Here is a 13,502-nt window from a genome sequence, read left to right as displayed (position 1 = left end):
GCTTGCTACTCAAAGTGTGGTCCGTGGACCAGCAGCATCAGCATCCCCTAGGAGCTTGTTAGAAACAGACTCTCTAGCCTCACCCCAGACCTGCTGAGTCACAGTCTGCACTTTAATAAGATCCCAGAGGACAGTGAAAAAGTTGGCTCAAAACTCAACGTTCAAAAAAACTAAGACCATGGTATCCAGCCCCATCACTTAATGGCAAATAGAAGGGGAAAAAGTAGAAGTGACAAATTTTATTTTCCTGGGCTTCAAAATTGCTGCAGATGGTGACTGCAGCCTTTAAATTAAGAGACGTTTGCTCCTTGGAAGGAAAGCCATGGCGAACTTAGACAGCATGTTAAAAAGCAGAGACATCACTTTGTTGATAAAGGTCCATACAGTCAAAGCCATGGTTTTTCCAGCAGTCACGTATGGATGTAAGAGTTGGACCATAAAGAAGGCTGAGTGCCAAAGAACTGATACTTTTGAACTGCGGTGCTGGAGAAGACTCCTGAGAGTCCCTTGGACTGCAAGGAAATCAAACCAGAAAATCCTAAAGGAAATCAGTCCAGTCCTGAATATTCATTGGAAGGACTGAAGCTGAAGCTGAAGCTGCAATACTTTGGCTACCTGGTGCAAAGAGCTGACTCATTGGAAAAGACCCTGATGCTGGGAAAGACTGAGGGCAGGAGGAGAAGGGGGCGACAGAGGATGAGATGGTAGGATGATATCAGCGACTCAATGGACATGAATTTGAGCAAGGTCCAGGAGTTGGTGAAGGACAGGGAAGCCTGATGTGCTGCAGTCCATGGGGTCACCAAGAGTCAGACACAAGTGAGCGACTGAACAACAACAGAGGATTCGTGGAAACGTTCAAATTTGAGTAGGGCTCCCCAAAGCAGATCTTCCCATGATTGACCCCAAACTCTGCTTAGCAGTCTTCAGCCCTGGCTAGAATCACCTACGGAACTTTAATAACATACCAGTGTCCAGTCCCCAGCCCCAGAGCTTCTCCTGATTGTAAAACTTACTGGGCTACCCACATCCTTGGCTTCTCTGCCCAGGGGAGTCACCGATTTCAGGTCCCAGATCTTCTACTAAGGAGCTGTGTGACCTTGAGCAAGTCATCTGAGGCACACGGTCCTTATCTTTCAAATTATGGAGAAGGGTCCCTCCCCCAACTGTGCCCCTAGTCACCACGTACCTAGCCTCTGCAAGCCCCACTAATTCAGGTTCCCCCAAAGGAAAGAATTTTCAGGTAGAAATCTGCATTGCTGTTTGTTTCTGAGTTTGGAGTTTTGTCTTTATCTGGAGATCCTCAGAGAGACCTAAGATTCTGCCCAGGCTTCATCATCAGACTGGGAGAGGGTCAAGGCCACGAGGTCAGAGGCAGAACTGGAAGCTTGGTGAGCCAGCCCCGTAGGAATGGAAGCAACCCCATTGCATCCCTATCTATCCCCGTCTCAGAAGGCATCAGGAGAGCAGAAATGAGGGCATCCAGCAGGGACAGGAACACCATAGCTTTCATCACCCGGCTGGACCACTGGCTGTGAAACTCTCACACTGGAAAGCGTCTAGGGCTTGTCCTTGGGCAGGAAGGGGTGCTGGTGAGACTAGGGCTTTGCAGCCAGGCTTAGGGCAGAGAGTGGAATCGGATCCAGGAGGAACAGCTGGGCAGAGCTCCTGTACTGCCACAAAGACTGGAGGGGGCGCGTGTAGTGCTGATAAAGACTCGAGAGGGGCCCCGGGGTGTGAGGGAGGAAGATCCAAGCTCTCCGAAACTGTCCAGTCATCACCTGTGGCGCTCCCAGAGTCCAGAAGGCCCTAAACTCAGTTAGTATTGGGAGAAAGCAAAGCCCCACAGCTAAGAGTACGGGGTTCTGGGTCAGACTGCCTAGAGTCTGCCTCCTGAGCCAGACTCAGAGTACTGTCTCCTCGGGCATGTTTCTTAGCCAACCTGAGCCTCAGTGTCCTAGGCTGTAACTGCGATGAGCAGTAAATACTCACGGTACAGGACTGAGAGACTCAAGTAAGATGATGTATGTTAAGAGCTTAGCGCAGCGTCGGGTATACAGTAAGTCCCCAGCTGTTAGCTCGTAGCAGTATAGTCATCGTCATTGTCGCGGTATCAGTGGTGGTGGTGTGGGCGGTACAGTAACAGCAGTCGGAGCAGCAGCAGCAGCTGTAGTAGTAATGACAGTGCTGGGGGCAGTCGGAGGAATAACAGTGCCAATGGTAGTTACGGTAGTCGTGCTGGTGGTAGTAAAGGTGCGGTTGGTAGGCAGTATTTTTTCTAATCTGGGCCAGCCTGCCAGGCTTGGGAGAGATCCAAAGGAAGAGTGCTCCAGACACAGAAGCAGAGACTCATCTGACCATGCTGGTAGAATGGCCCCAGGGGCCAGGGGCCAGAGCAGAGGTGGATCCCCACAGCACGCACTGTGAGTGCCCTCTTCCCACGGAAGGTGTGGTGCAGAGGCTCTGGGGCCAGGTGTGTTCTGCAGACCCCAGGGCAAGCTAGGGGTGAGCCCCAACACAGAGGGGCATCAGAAGAGGCATACAGGAAGCTTTATAAACACAAGCAGGGATTTATCTTAGAAGTCATTTTCAGTTCAGTCATCAGGAGTCATTTTTTTTTTTTTGGCATGCAGCTTGTGGGAGCTTAGTTCCCCGACCAAGGATTGAAACCAGGCCTTCGGCAGTGAAAGCACAGAGTCCTAACTACTGGACTACCGAGGAATTCCCTGGAGGCACTTTTTCATCTCCTCCCTTCCACTGCTTCCCACTGGAGAGGGGCTGCCTGCTCAGGAGGTGGATTGGGGAAGACACGTGTGTTCCAGGTTCTAGAGATGCCACGCCCGGCCCAGCTCAGTGGAGAGAGAGAGGCGGGGAGAGGGTGGATGGAGTGGAGGCACTCACGTTTGATACAGTGGTTGGTGCTGTTTGCTGTTGTCCATCCCGGGCAGCACTGTCCCCCGCAGACATTCCTCCTGTGGGGCCACCAAGACAGGGTCAGCGTGGGATGCTCAGAGCAGGATTATTCACAGAACTTGTCTGATGGTCCTGCCCTTTACAGGCAGGGCCTGGGGAAACTCTGCCAGGCTGGGCACTGTCCCCCTTCTCGAGGGAGGCCGCAAGGCCCAGGGGCGGGCACTAAGACAGAATCCTGATTCTGCCACTGGTGGCACGACCTAGGGAAGCGTCACTCTCATCATCTGTACAAGGCAGATAATAATACCTGCCTCATGGGGTTATTGGGAGGATTCAACAAGATAGGGATATAGAGCCCCTGACACAAGAAGGCACTCCACTGGCACGGGATCACGAAGACAACCAAAAAGCAAGTTCAGAGTGGCTCAGTCCCTTGCCAAGACTAAACAAGAAGTGTCAGGGCCAGACTCCAACCTAGGTTGACCCAACTCGAAGTCACGCTCCAAGTCCACGTGGCCTCTCACCAAAAAATAATCACCATGGCCCTTGCCAACAAATGTTGATAATCCAAGGGAAGCTGGAAGACACACACACACACAACAGCCTTAAGGACCTACATCTGTATCCCCTGCCAACAAATGCACACTGGGAGGAGCCTTAGCCCTCGGGCAGGCTGGTACAGGGTGAGACCGAGCAACTGGGAGGGTGATGGAAAAAGCCAGGCTCCAGAATGTCCTTTAAGAGGGGCTGAGGAGGTGGCAGGCTGGTGGGACAATGGGGCTGGGGACTCAGCGTAAGCCGCTCTGCGTGGCGAGTACACTTTTTATTCGGGCAGGCTGCTGGAACTTACTTGAAGGGGGGATAGTCCTTCCCCCAGCACCGAGGACACTGACCCCACAGGAGACACTGACCAGCAGCTGCCATCAGGGCCATTCACCCAGCCCACCCAAACTCTGCCCTCCGGTCTCCAGTGGAGCCCTACAGCACCAGGAGCTTTCACCCACCCTGACTGTCGATCTATAGACCCACTTGCCCAGACCCCGGTGAATTCCCCAGAGGGATCTTCTTGGAGAAGACCTCTGGGGTCTTGCCTCCCCAGCTCAGACTGAGCTGGGCTCTGGCCTCACATATCCCATGGTTTCCATTAGAAATTGTCTACCGAGCACTCACTGAAACGCAGGGTAAGCAGGGCGGCAGAGGTATGGAGTCTGAGAGTCGGGATGAAGGGCTGACCAGGAGGCCATTCCCATTACCTCTTTGGCCAGCATGGGGGCATCTGGTCCCACTTAAGAGTTTGGTTGACGTTTGTGTCGACCCCAAAGCTGGTGTGGTTTTTGAAACCTTACAAAACATTCAAAATAAATCCCTGCCATTTGAAAATGCTGAGGCCCATTTCTGGCCCTTCGGCCCAAAGCTGTGGGGAGCTGCCTCCCAGGGAGCTCACAGAATGTCCCCTCAGCCGAGGGCTGTGCCATCTTGGTTACCTCGAAGCCTCTCTGGACTGCTTCCCTCAGTTTACTGGTTCCCTGAAGGCCTCCTCCCCACCAGGATCTCAGTCAGTCACTGGGTTCTGCAGAAAGGGCTGGCCCTCCTACCCATGGCTTCTGAGTTGTGTGCCCCAGTGGGAGGGGGCACGACCCACCCATTTGTAAGTCATTATCCCTGGTGGTGGTGACAAGGCCTCTGAGAGGCCTGGGAGGTCTTTGAGAGGAAAAACAGGCAGCAAGCCCTGGGAGTTTTCTAAAATCTAGCGTCCAGGGAAGCCCAGAGAGCACAGACCGATGAAGCTGCCCGGCCGAGAGGTCGTGGCGTGGAGCCCAGCTCCAGGAGGCCCCCTGAGCCTGTCACCCTAGATGCCCTCAAGATGGCCACAGAGCTGACTGTAGGAGGGCAGCGGCTCGGCCTGCCCTGCCTGCCCAGGGTAGAGCCTTCAAGGCCGCCAGGGCCACCAGGAGAACTGGTCAGGATCAAAGCTGCCAAGCAAAGGAGCCACGCTCAGCTAACAGGGCCTTCCAGAGAGATCCAGGAGACCAGCCAGAGTCTTGGGTGCAAGCTCCAGGAGGTGCCTGATGGGAGATGAGTGTTCAGTGGGCTCCGGTTAGCTGGAGAGAGCAGATGAGACTGACTAGCTGGGGCAGATGACTCAGGGGTTCTGGCTCTCTGGAAGATACCGCTCAGAGATTTTTATAAGCCCAGCCTTCGGGGCGGCACTGCTCCGCAAACATTATCCAGCATCACTGCCCAACCCCTGGGAACGCATCTGGCTAACAGCCTAGGACAGCTGCTGTTCCACCTGGAACAAATCTGGTCATACTGGTCTTTTGTTACAGCCGCCGCCAGGCTCTCCACTGGCCTCTACAAAGCCAACCCGACCCCACCTGCCTATAGAGTCTAACTGCCCCCATCACCCCTCCCTTATCTCCATGGCCACCCACAACCAAAGCCATGACACAAAGTTTGCCGTCCCCTCGCTGTACTACATGTGGGCACCGTTTGACGCCTTTGCTTAAGCTGCTGTCTCTGCCTAGATGGCCTTACCTCTCTTCTTTGCCGACTGAAATCCTTGGCACGCTCCAGATCAAACATCACCTTCTTCGGGTAGACCCTCCCCTGACGTCTACCCAGCCTTCCCTGTTCTCCAGCCTCCACACGGTGTGCTACCGATCGTCTCAGGCTGCTGGTGTATGTGTCGAGTACCTTAAGGGGTCTTATTCCTCTTTGTGCCCCTAAAGTCTAACACAGGGCCTGGCATGTGGTGCACCTTTAATACCTCTTTGTTTTACTGGAGCCAGTGTTTCCCAAAAAGGTGAATGAACAACACTGAGGGTAGAAAAGGGGACTTGAGGTTACCATACTCAGAACTTGCAGCAATGCTGAATCACACAGGGAGAAAGTGATTCCCTTTTTAGCGATGTTTCTAGTCTGATTAGATCAGTGAGGAAAAATCTCTGTCCGAGGTTGGGTTTTTATGCCAAGTCCTCTCCCCTCAACACTTGCCAATCTCCCTTTCCAATAGGGTGAACACACCACAGGGCTGAACTTCCTATGATAATGGTATCTGACTAGACTTGGAGTACATTTTGTTTTCATTTCAATTTTCCTACAGTTACCTTCTCTTTATGACAAGTGGTACCATCTTCAACTCAGGATAGTGATACAAAGTGTCCTTGCAAATGGATTTATTTATTTATAAAAATGAGTCACGCACTGTTTGTAATACCAAAATATGTAACTCATCTAACTGTCCAAAAACAGAAGGATGGATAAATAAACTGTGGTATATTCAGACAATGGCATAATATCCAACAATTAAAATGAATAAACTTGGGCTGATTATATTAACTTAGTTAAATCTCAAAAATCTAATGAGGAGAAAGCAAATTGTAGAAGAATAATGCAGCATGGTATCACTTACCTAAAATATGCAAAACAATGTTATATAAGCTATGGATGCACACATCTGCAGCAATGGTATAAAAACATAGGTTGGCATCATTAGTAAATTCAAGGTAGTGGTTAACATTGGGGGAGAGGGGAGACAAACTTGCAGAAGATATTTCAACTAAAAAAAATCAGAAGCAAACTATGCCAAAATATTAAAGTTTGAAAAAATTGGATTGTTAGTTGTATTATTTCCAATACCTTTTGTAGGTTTATAAGCTTGTATAATACTTCATAATATAAAACACTTGAAAATAAATAAAACACAAAATCCTGTTATTTTTAACAGTTTATAAATTTAAAGAAAATAATAGAACAAGAAAAAAAGAGGAAAATATTATGAAAGTGGTATGCTGTGAGGCTAAGCTTAATAAACACTGAATACTGGGAAACAATAGCTTAAAAACTCCCGTGTGGACTGTAAATTTCAATAATGCAGGAATTGTTTCTGCTTTGGTTACTCTGTGTCCCAGACACCTAGCGCTATGCCTGGCACACACTTAAAATCTTCATTGTGTGCAATAAATCCCCACTACATGGCAAGTTCCACGAAGACAGAGGCTGTCTTGGCCACTGCTGTATCCCCATGGTCCAGCAGAGTGCCTGGCATACAGGAGACCTTCCAAATATTTGTTGAATGAATGAAGAATCCCCAGTAGTAGTGATGCAATTCCAAGGTTTACCAGCAGGTGGCACTTAGTCCTTGCATGCATGCAAGCTTAGTCCCTTCAGTCCATTCTACCCCATGGACTGACTGTAGCCCACAAGGCTCCTCTGTCCATGGAATTCTCCAGGCAAGAATACTGGGATTCTCCAAGGTGCCCTCCTCCAAGGTGCCCTCCTCCAAGGTGCCCTCCTCCAGGGGATCTTCCCGACAAGGATCAAAACCATGTCTCTGGTGCCTCCTGCACTGGCAGGCAGGTTCTTTAATTCTAGCACCACCTGGTTGGCCCTGAGCAATTCTCAAGGCAATTGCCAGAGAGGTCAGCCTGGCCATAAGCCATTAGTCAGAATGGACTTAGGGAGAAGAAGTCGATGGACGATTGCCACTCAGTCCCTCCCCGGCTAGCTGGAGTGCCTGAGGAACCCACCCTTTATCAAAGCTGCAGAAAATAACCTGGGGGAGGAGTCAAACCCAGCATGTGCTGGGTGATGTGTGCACCTGTGTTTGGCAGGTGCTTGTGGGTGGCATCCAACCCAGGTACTTACACACCTGTGCACATCTACCAGCCATATCCTGGTAACAGTCTGCTATGCTCATCACCATCTCCTTTCACAGCTGCTAATAGTTCATCCTCCCACCTCCACTCCACTATTCCTCCTCCCCCCAACTCCCACCAGAATGCTGACAGGGTAAGCTCTCTCCGTGATCTGGCCCAAATCTATGCCTCCAGCCTCAGCCCTGTGGCTCCCCGACACCAAGGTACAGACCTGCCCTTAGGCCACTGCCCACAGTAAAAAAAAAAAAAAAGCCCCTGTCCTCGGGCAGTGTGACATCTTGGGGTCCTACTCCTGCTACCCCCACCTTCTTCCCCACATGAACCCCAGGGGCTGGAGCTCACAGGGCTTCTTTTTCCTCTGAGTGCCTCAGCCCAAATCATCCTTTCCTTTATGCTTTAACAGGAAGCTTCTGGTACTAGAAAGCATGTTGGCCGGTGCATATGTGTTCATTTCTCCAATTTGACTTGAAGTAATTGAGCTGCTCTCCTGGCAGGAACAATGTCTTTGTCTCGGGCTGCATCCCCTGTCCCTAGCTTGGCACACTTGCTCTTAGGAAGCACGTGTTCACTTGCACAGCCATTACTGCTCGCTGACTGATCCTCTGTTTAAGCCACTTGGCAGTGCCCAGGTCTCCTCTGCGTCTGCCTTAAGCCAGGCCTTGCACGGACAGTGAGACATTCCTTCACCCATTAAACAGGTACTTAGAAAGCTGCAACTAAACTCGAGCACTGTTCTAGGCACTGGTGACCCAGCAATGCAGAATACAAAGCCTCTCTTTTCCTAGAGCTGACATTAGTGTGCCCTGGGAGATCAGACCATAAAAGCAGAAACATAATATGTCAGATGGGAATTACTGCTATGAAGAAACATACAGCAGGGTGAAGAGAGAGGGTGGGGCCTCTCTAAACAGAGATTTGAATGAAGAGAGAGAATCCTGCTGAAATATAGGAGAGCAGTGCTGCAGCCAAAGAAAACAGGGAGTGGAGAGGCAGTAAGAAGAGCCTCAGGAGTAGCCCTGGGGATGCAGCGCCCTTCATGCTATGCTCCGGGGGACTGAACCCAACTGGCAAATCGGGCCCAGGCCCAGAAGGGCCGCCAGGTTCCTTCTCAGCCTCCCCGATGATGCCCCATACCGGGCACCCGTACTGCCCGGGCTCGCCCGCCCTCCATTCTGTAGATACCTGTCCCACTCCGGCCAGGCCCAGCGCCCCGCAGCCGTGAGAATCCTCATCTGGGGGGGGAGGGGATGGCTGGGGAGCGTCCCCTACGCCGCGAGGGCGCCCTCGGCAGGCAGCGGATGTTGCATCGGGAGCGGGGTGCGGGGGGAGAGACTAAATGGCAGGGTTGAGGGGAGACCTAGTCCTGCAAAGTCGTGCTGACACCTTGCTGCACAGGCGCACACACAGACCCACTCCGCCATGGACCCACAGTGTCACAGCCACACCCGCGGACAGGTTTCCTGCCCAAAGTGCCCCCGAGTCCACGCCCACTTCCTCGTCCAGCCATCCGCGGACCCAGGCCGGCCTGTGCCCCAACGCACAGCTTTGTCCCCACGGCAGGCGTCGAAGCCTCGTTCCTGGAGGTGCATCAGCCCTCGCGCTCTGGAGCCCCCACCCCCACCCCCGACATCGTCCACCCACCGCGCACTAAGGCCGCTCAGCTTCTCCCGGTTCTCAAGCGCCTGGAACACCCACTCCGCGATCCCCTTCGGATCCCCGCACCTCTGCGGGCAGCGGGCGTCAGCAGACACCGGTTAAGGCAGACGGGAGGAGCGCGGGCGAATGCACTGCCGCCTTGGGAAAGGATTTAACGTCGGATCTGGGCGAGAGCTGGTACGAAAGGGTGTGGACGGTGTTTCTCTTTCCTCTCTACTTTTTGAAAGCGGGTCAGATAGAGCCCCAGCTTGGGGACCTCGGTCTGTTTCCCGCAGTATTGAAGACAGAAGGGAGACAGGCAGAGCCCCCGCCCTGTCCTCTCGTCTACACATCCCCATCCCTCCACGAACGAGTGTTCGGGAGACCGACCCTCGCTCCCTCAAGCCCCCACCCTTCCCTCTCCAGCGCTCACCCCGTAAGGCGCCCTCGCGCAGCCCGCGGCCGCTGCACCGTCTCGAGACGCGGGAGAGCCGGCGCGGCCCGGGCCCCGGGTGCGGACTGCTGCTGGCCCGAGGGTCGGCTTCTCCAAGTCTGCGCAGGTGGCTGGACTCGCCGAGGCTGCTGTGCGCGGGGCGGCCTCCTGGCTTCCGCCTCGGTGGACCTCCTGGGGCTCCCCCAGCTAGGCTGGACCAGCTCCGCGGGCGGCGAACCCCGGACGGGCGCGTCTTGCTCCCGGAACAGACTGTACACCTTGGCTGTAGCAACTACGGGGCTGCCCCCGGGGCGCCGCAGCCGACTCGCGTCTCTTCCAGCCGGCTCGTATCTTCCCACCGGGTCCCTCTGAGCCTGACCCATGCCTACGAAGAGAGCCAGGGTGAGCGGCCAGAAGCTCCTCCAGGGGTTCTGCAGGACGCGCCCAGGGCAGCGGGCGGTGGTTGGGGGCCTCATGGAGCCGGGGCGCCTGGAGAGCTGCGCGCGCGCGCGCGGGGAACGGCCCCTGGGGCTCACAGTCGGTGCGCCCGTCGCCCGCTGGCTGCGCTCCGGTCCCCTGCCGGTGGCCCGCCTCTTCCCGTCTAGGGGGCCCCGAGTCAGACTGCGGGCTAGGCTCTCCCTGGAGCCGGAGCCAGGCGGCGGGAGCGGCCGGGGGCTGCGCGCACCGAGCCTGGAGGCCGCGCTGCGTCTCCCGCTGGGCGCGCACCGCTGTTGCACCTTCGCGCCTTCTCCCGGTCGCTGTAGCCTTCGGAAGGAGAACTGGAGGGTTTTATTTTTGGAAACCTCCCCCTGATTTTTCGTCTCTTTTATCCACACCATGCCCCCTCCTCGGAGGGACAGTTCAGCCCCCTTATTACGGGAGAGGGAGAGAGAGGAATTTCAGCAACACCCACTTTGGCACCGGGAAGCGAGCGGGCGGCGAGGGGGGTTAACCCGTGAGGAGCTGGGGGCGGCGCAGGGCCGACCCGAGCGAGGGCTGGCAGGCGAGATGACAACTGTCGGGACAGGGGCATCCGAGCCACCTTTCTGCTGTCCTGGGCAAGCTGAACTGCTGACCTGTCCAGAACTGATCTCCCGCCCCTGACCTCAAGGACAAACTCCATGGTTGGAAGACTAAGGCTGCAGCCTCGAAGGTCTGAAGGAGGTCGGGAGAGGTACCAAGAACGGCATGCCAGATCGGACCCTAAGTACGGGCTCCGGACCCTTCGCTTCCCGCCCGAGCCACTGGGGGCTTCGGCCCGGGGCTGTGGCTGGAGCCGGGGCAGCGCGGGGCAGCTCGCCTGTCTCCGCCGCGGCGGGACGCGGGGAGAGCGCGCGGGAGGGTCGTCTGGAGGCGGGCGCCCTCTGGTGGACCTGGCCGCGTCCTTGGCTGTCCTGCGGCTTGTCCAGACCTGCCGCTGCTGGCCGCCCTCGCTCCTTGATCTTAATCCCCTTCCTGCTGCGTCAGGGTCGAGCCTACAAGCCCGAGGCGGTGATGGCGGCGGATCCCGCAAGAGGTGTCCTCTTTTTTTCACCGAGGAATAAACATGGAGGATCTGGAACAAGGTCACTTAAGGAGACAGAGTGTGAGCAAGAGGTGAATGAAATCCAGTCCTGCAGCCTGGAGTTCAGATCCCATCTCTTAGCCTCCCATTCCACCTCTCCCTCCCTCAGGATTGCTTCTGACTGATGCAGTGTGTGCTCCCATCTTCTGCGTCCGCAGGGAGAGGGCAGGGATGCTAGAATGCCAACGGCCACCCATCTTAGAACCCCTCGGCCATCAGCTCACTCACCCCCGTGGTCCCCTGCCCTAAAGTCTAAAGGCCTGGCAACCATCCCTGCTCCCACCCCCTGCATTTCTGCAGCCTACTGCTTCTTAGGGCTTTCCCTGGTGGCTCAGATGGTAAAGAATCTGCCTGAAGTGAGGAAGACCTGGGTTTGATCCCTAGGTTGGCAAGATGCCCTGGAGGCGGCACGGCAACCCACTCCAGTATTCTTGCCTGGAGAATCCCATGGACAGAGGAGCCTGGCCGGCTACAGTCCATAGGATCGCCAGAAGTCAGAAACGACTGAGCGGCTGAGCACACACACAGCACACTGCTTCTTGAGAGGCAGAGACCCAATAGGCAGGAAGACACTGGTTTATAACATCCCACCCCACACAAAGGACAGACCCAGTAAATATCTAATGTTGAAAATAAGCCTCAACTCTTGACCCTGGCCTCCAAAGCCCTGCGTGACTGGCCCCCTCCCTGATGTATCTCACCTTGGCCTGGAGAGCTCACCACACTGCAGCTATGTTGGTCTCCTCTCTGCTTCTTGAACAGACTAAGTTAATGTCCACTTTTCCTCTCCCTGAAACACTCATCTCCAAGATGTTTTACAGGATGAGCTCCTTACCATTTCACCTCTCAGCTCAAACATCACCTCCTGGAGCAGCCATCCCTGACGCCCTAACCTAAGAGCAGCAGCCTTCCCACTCCCAGTGAAGTGAAAAGTGGAAGTGTTAGTTGCTCAGTCCTATCCAACTCTGCAGCCACATGGACTGTAGCCCTCCAGGCTCCTCTGTCCATGGAATTCTCCAGACAAGAATACGGGAGTGGGTAGCCATTTCCTTCTCCAGGGTATCTTCCCAACCACCTCTCAAGTCATCGCTTTCTCATACATCACCCTGTTTCACCTTCATTGCTCTAGACTAGTTGAAATTATTTATTTGTTTGCCTAAATAATTGATTTATTGAATGGGCTGAACTTGAAGAGGGACAAGCAGGAAGCAGCTCTGTTTTTCTCCCCTCATTGCCACAATTCATACTGTGGTGAATTTCTCTTCTCCACCCTTAATGACATCTCAAGCAGAGTCCTTGGCTGCCCATCCCCACCAGTCACAAAAACAGTTTCATTTCTATAATTAAGACCAATTTTTCAGGCACTAAAATGTCTGGTCCTGTCCAAATCAAAACCTCATCCAATTTAATCAATCTTGTATCCAATTTAATACCCCTCCTCTCCTGCCACGGGCCTGTCCCCTGGCTCAAGATCCTGTACTGGGGAGTGTGGGGTGTGGTCTGATTTTTTGACCTTCCTTTTCTGCAGTGGCTCCTCCAAGTGTCAGGGTTGGGGGAGAGGTGTTAGAGGAAAAGTGGTAAAGTTCTACGTGACAGGTGCCCTTAGCTAGCAGGTGCCCAGCTCTCTGGCTTGTTCATGGGCACATTTGTGGGTTCTTTGGAAGCTCTCTGCAGGATCTCTGCCCTGCACTACCATAGAAAAAGCACTCTCTGGACAACTTCCCTGTGTCTCCTATCTGCCACGGGACTTTCCTGTCCCTGCCAACAAACCAGTGCTGAGTTGGCTGCATCTCATCCTGCTACAAGAGCCACTCCAGCCAGGCTCCACAGGCAGAATTTTCCAGATAAGGGATGCACACAATTTACTTCCTTTATGTGCATCCCCAATTCCTGAAGACATAGGCTGAGTTCGCCCAAGAACTTTCTTGCTGTGCTTTGGTGCATTGGGGTGCTTGCAACTTCTAGCACCTCAGCTAGCATCAGTAGAGGCAGAGTTATGGGAGTCAAGATAGTTTCTGCTTCTTTGGAGGCCCCCAAATCTTTGTGACTGGTTTTCCTCACTTGGTCAGCTTGGGGAGTACCCTCAGGGGAAATCTCAGCCCTGCTTACCAAGGCAAGTGTTCTCTGACTTAGTGACTTTCTTCAATCCCTTTTTATTTATAGACTGGAATCCAAGGATGTAGAGAAGTAAATGGCAACCCACTCCAGTATTCTTGCCTGGGAAATGCCATGGACAGAGGAGCCTTGTGGGCTAAAGTCCATGGGGTCGCAAAGAGTTGGACATGACTGAGTGACT

At 53.9% G+C, this 13,502-nt stretch overlaps 1 protein-coding gene across 1 annotated transcript in view; it reads right to left on the bottom strand.

The window, feature by feature from the left end:
• LTBP2 (latent transforming growth factor beta binding protein 2) overlaps positions 1-10,670 on the bottom strand; it is a 107,790-nt gene extending 97,120 nt beyond the window's left edge. The window contains 2 exon segments of the mRNA XM_070377518.1: positions 2,902-2,972; positions 9,643-10,670. Coding sequence (XP_070233619.1) covers positions 2,902-2,972; positions 9,643-10,481 — 910 coding nt within the window. The 5' untranslated portion in view covers positions 10,482-10,670.
• Positions 10,671-13,502: the final 2,832 nt, after the last annotated feature.

This window comes from Bos mutus, chromosome 10, assembly GCF_027580195.1.
Source record: "Bos mutus isolate GX-2022 chromosome 10, NWIPB_WYAK_1.1, whole genome shotgun sequence".
NCBI lineage: Eukaryota > Metazoa > Chordata > Mammalia > Artiodactyla > Bovidae > Bos > Bos mutus.
The sequence above is the reverse complement of the archived record's forward strand: the minus strand, read 5'-3'. Positions and strand labels throughout refer to the sequence as shown.